This window comes from Coffea arabica, chromosome 3c, assembly GCF_036785885.1.
Source record: "Coffea arabica cultivar ET-39 chromosome 3c, Coffea Arabica ET-39 HiFi, whole genome shotgun sequence".
Lineage (NCBI taxonomy): Eukaryota > Viridiplantae > Streptophyta > Magnoliopsida > Gentianales > Rubiaceae > Coffea > Coffea arabica.
Genome location: NC_092314.1, coordinates 10,452,204 through 10,457,023, shown reverse-complemented (window position 1 = coordinate 10,457,023; position 4,820 = coordinate 10,452,204). Strand labels below are relative to the sequence as shown.

Genomic DNA, 4,820 nt, shown 5'->3' with positions numbered 1-4,820 from the left:
ACAATATGGAATTTCTCGAATTTCGATAGCTTCCTAAACTGACTTCCAGTTTTTGGAAATTGATTTTAGGAACAAAATTCATGTGATTCCAAAAAATTAAATGGTAATCACTGAATTTAGTAGTTGCCGAAGTTTAACACTTCTTAAAATGATTCATCCAAGCACCTCTGACTGCCGAATTTCAAGAGTTTCCTAAACCGACCTTCAGCTTTTGAAGTTAATCTTAGGAACCAAATTCATGTGATTCCAAAAAGTTAAATGGTAATCACTGAATTTAGTAGTTGCCCAAAATTTAAAACTTCTTAAAACGATTCATCCAAGCACCTTATAAAAGCCGCACAAGACATGTTTTTGTCTTGAAACTGTGACAAACATCTTTATTGAAGACTACCACAATATTTGAAGAAGAAACCTGTTTCACACGTGCACCCTGAAGGTAATCATCTTTACTGCCTTTTGACAACTACATGTTGGTCGAGTAATAGATGTCCACCAAATTTCATTGTAATCTGTCAAAACTTGATTTATTTCCACCTTGGAAAGAGGAAAAAAAAATATTTTCTTTTTTTTTTTTGAGTTTTTTTTTTTTTTGCTTTTTGCTTTTCATGTCAATTTAATTGATAACTGACATAAAGTGCTCACCAACACATGCATTGCGACTTTCTTGGAAAAGCATCCTTCTTATGAGTTTTTTTTTTTTTTTTTACAGCTTGTATTGACACCCACTGAAGCGAGTTGACGTTCCAATTGTGTTTGGCACTTTATAGCTCGTGGAATTCACAACACTAAGGTAACTCACATGCCTCATGATTTTCACCTATTGTCAATGCCATTTTTTTTTTCGCCACGAAGGGGGGATCTCTTGGTGGACACTTAATTTGAAGAAAATGCAACCGCAAACTCCCACGAGAGCCGTATTATGGCTTGAGGAGTACATGAAGGGGGGGTGTGACCACTCAATTTGAAGAAGGTGCAACCGCAAACTCCCACGAGAGCCGTATTATGGCTTGAGGAGTACAAAAGAGATGGCGCAACCAAAATTTGAAGAAGGCGCAACCGCAAACTCCCACGAGAGCCATATTATGGCTTGAGGAGTACAAAAGAGATGGCGCAACCAAAATTTGAAGAAAGCGCAACCGTAAACTCCCACGAGAGCCATATTATGGCTTGAGGAGTACATGAAGGAGAGTGTGACCACTCAATTTGAAGAAGGCGCAACCGAAAACTCCCACGAGAGCCGTATTATGGCTTGAGGAGTACATGAAGGAGACACGATTACCCACTTCAATAAAAACTCACTCAAAATTCAAGAAGCCTTTTACTGTTTTCGACCATGTCATTTTAACCAAACTTTCCTTTTTCCTTGCTTTTGTTGCAAGTTAGTCTTGATAAAATGGTGGTATTCAAGGAAGTCACATCTTCAAACGAAAAGTATCTCCTTATCGCTGACAGTGATGGTGACTCTGGTGACAAAGGAACGAAATTATTGGTGCATCCCCCCATACAAGGAACTTACTCTGGTAAGTGGCCTTCTCACCAGTACCCAGAATTGAAGGACTGGTTACTTGAACTTTCTCAGGATGACGGCACGAAAGTCCACTCCTTGAGATCCCTTATTCATGATAAGGAGCCAAGGACAACTCCTTTTCAAACCCTGGGCAGGCGGATCATAGACGGAGATGCACACTGGGGTCCTTCCTTGAGGCTCAGTGGTGCATTCAGTTACATTGAGAATTATTGGGAGTGGTTGGAGGATATCCTCGGCAGGAACAAACAAGTGCTCCGTGAAAATTACTTGTTTGACGCCTTATATGCTTCGCTTTTCACATATGATAGGAATCCCCATGTACTTAGAGCATTCTGCGAGGCATGGTGTGTAGACACTAATACCTTACATACGTCTGTTGGAGAATTGTCTCTATCACTTTGGGACTTGCACAAGTTAGGAGGACTTCCAATCATTGGGGGTATCTATGAAGAGGTAATCCCATGCGCGGAGGAGCTGACTGGAGTTAATGAAAAGAAATTAAGGCACATTCCACAAAACTGTGAGTATTTGTTCGCAGCCTTACATCATCTTCAACATGGGGAATCCAACAAAACTGGAGTTTCTGCTGCCCAATGGATTAACTTTTGGTTTAAAGGCAAAACCAGATACTTAAAGCCAAAACAAAGAAGGATAAAGAGGGCATCTCGTGCTCAAGCGACCCAAAATCCGGATGGCGAAATTGGACAACCACGCAAATTTTCAAGTCAAGACAATGGCGTATTTGATACCATTGGAGTTAAACTTCATTTACGGGAAGAGACTTATCTTGCAGCATTTATATCTTGCTGGCTCTGTGTCTTTACTTTACCAGATGAGGACCTCCATTATATTAGACCATCTATTTTCAAAATGGCTAGTATGATGGCTGCCGGTCGTAAGACTTGCCTTGCTGTTCCTGTCCTGCTAAACATATACCGTGGGATTGACAAAATTTCAAACTCAGCTACCCCAGGGTGTGCACGTGCGGCTTTTCTGGTGCACTACGTATATGCTTGGTTAGCGAGTTATTTTTCTACCCATTATTCGACTCCAAATACCATGCCTGGACCCATCACGGCCAACTATTCTGGAGAGGGTGGCGCACGATACTTTGATGAAAATAGTGCTCACGACCTCATTTATCAGGGAGATAAGGCAACTTGGGGAATTACTTCTCTTGTGAAGAACCGCAACGAATTTTTTATTGACAATAGCAAATTAGCGAATCTCGAACTAAGTTATTTTGTAAGCGCCTGTTCAAATTACTTAGTTTCGCATGTTGACGGGGATTTCCTTGTTGAGCCATACAGTCCATACAGATTCGCGCAGCAATTCTGATTTTATCAAGTTCCTCCACAGGAACTCGGGGCAGATGTTCGTTCCACAAGTTATGACTTGAGTCGAATACTCTGGCGCACTGCCATTCACAGTAAAACAGAGTCAATGGTACTTTTTCCTAACTATCCCTTGAATGCTAGCAAACACACATCTTCAGGCTTTCAAACATGGTGGGCTATGGTGCATGATGATCATCTCCTCAAAGGGCGTGATGCTTTGATTAAGAGTGTCCAATCAAATGGGGAGCAGAAGAAGTCGAAAGGGAAGGAACTTGCAAATCTGAACAATGCTTCCAAGGTTGGCAATAGTCTTGAGATGAAGCAAAAGACTATGAGAAGCGAGAAGGAGATTTTGACGAGTTCAAACAACAAAGCTACTTCCCCTGAGGACCTTACTCCTAATGAAGGATTTTCGAAGGGTATTTCATTTCATCTTCCTTCAAACATTGTGGAAGCTGTTGATCATGATTCTTGCAATTCACATGAGAAGAAGAGGAGCGAACCTTTTAATGAGGAGGATGAGCAATCCACCAGTACGGACCAGCATTGGAAGCGCAAGAAGTCCAAGGTAATGACTCTCCCCTTGGATGACATTGGTTTAGATCCTAAAGAACTTTTTAAAGACATTCCAAATATATCCGTACCCGATATAAGCTGTGCCAATATTGTAAGAACTCTCCTTGCCTTCTTTAATCTAGCATTTGAAATTTGCTTATTAATTCATATTCATGATTTGTCTCACAACACTTTCCCTACAGTTGGATGATCAAGACTTGATTTTCATTGATGATGGAGAACCAAGTCAAGTATCAGTTGAAGGACCTACTGCATTTGAACTTTTGGCCAAACAAGTGGTCGGTTCTACCCAACAAAAGGGTGCTAGTGAGAATTCCAAAAAAGCAGTAGATGATGAAAATGTGACTCAGCAAATCATGGCACAGAAGGCGGAGCATATGACTCCATCGGCCAAAAGGAAACTCAAAGTTTTTTATCCACCATCGTGGCCAAGGGCACCTCGAGTATCTGAATTTTGCCCCCAAAATGTGATCTCAACATGCCGTCGAGACTACATCCAAATGTTGTGGAATAACTTGAGAGTGATGATATCTCAAACAGTTTTGGAGCGCATGCCAGCTCTTGAAATAAAAGCCAACGAGATCATGGAGGAAATGCAAAGCTTCAATGCCACAGATATCTCAAATTTGCAAGGCCTTTTAAAGGCTTTCTTTGCAAATGCAGCTCATTACGTTGCAGTGAAATCTTCTCTCTCAAATAAAATTTCAGCTGAATCATATGATGAGTTGCTTTCTACGGCCATCCAACATCTTAGAGACGCTCAGAGTAAGGAGAGACAATAGGCAGAGAAGATCTCAACACACATGTTGAAGCTTGAGGAAATCGATCGCGAGGAAGTAGAGTTGAGGAAGCGACTTGAGTTCTTGGATACTCACAGGAAGGAGACGCTTTCACTGTTACGAGAAGAGCAAGATGATCTTACCCGAGTGCAAGGCGTGATGGTCGACTTACAAAACGAAGTTCGAAAGATTGAGAATTCCCCGCCCCTACTTGCTGAGGAGAGTCAAACTTTGGACAAGATACAAGCATTACTTGAAAACAACCGAAAGGAACTGTCGTCATTTGAATTCTAGGAATAGTTGTCATCTTTTATTTTGTTTCAAATTTCATCTCTTGCTAATTACTCAAAGCGTGCAGCTATGAGTACAAGCACTTCATAATGAAACTTTTTTTTTTCTTTTCATCACATTCTTGCAGACGTCCTCGTCTTTACTTACTTTTTCGATAGCCACCATTTTAGACTATCAACCGTAGTATGAACAATTCTATCTTTGCATAATTTTGATCACACTTGAAAAGATAATTATCCAAATAATTTGGTAATCTGAATAATACACTTTTAAGTATATGTCACAAAATAATTCGAATTGTCTTAAAGA

General features: G+C 40.6%; 1 protein-coding gene across 1 annotated transcript; it reads left to right on the top strand.

Annotated features, from left to right (window-relative positions):
* The first annotated feature begins 2,838 nt into the window (after positions 1-2,838).
* LOC113734548 (uncharacterized) lies at positions 2,839-4,559 on the top strand. The gene is made up of 2 exons (XM_027261134.2): positions 2,839-3,433; positions 3,624-4,559. The coding sequence occupies exons 1-2, from the start codon at positions 2,972-2,974 to the stop codon at positions 4,221-4,223; spliced, it is 1,062 nt and encodes a 353-aa protein (XP_027116935.1). The 5' UTR covers positions 2,839-2,971; the 3' UTR covers positions 4,224-4,559.
* Positions 4,560-4,820: the final 261 nt, after the last annotated feature.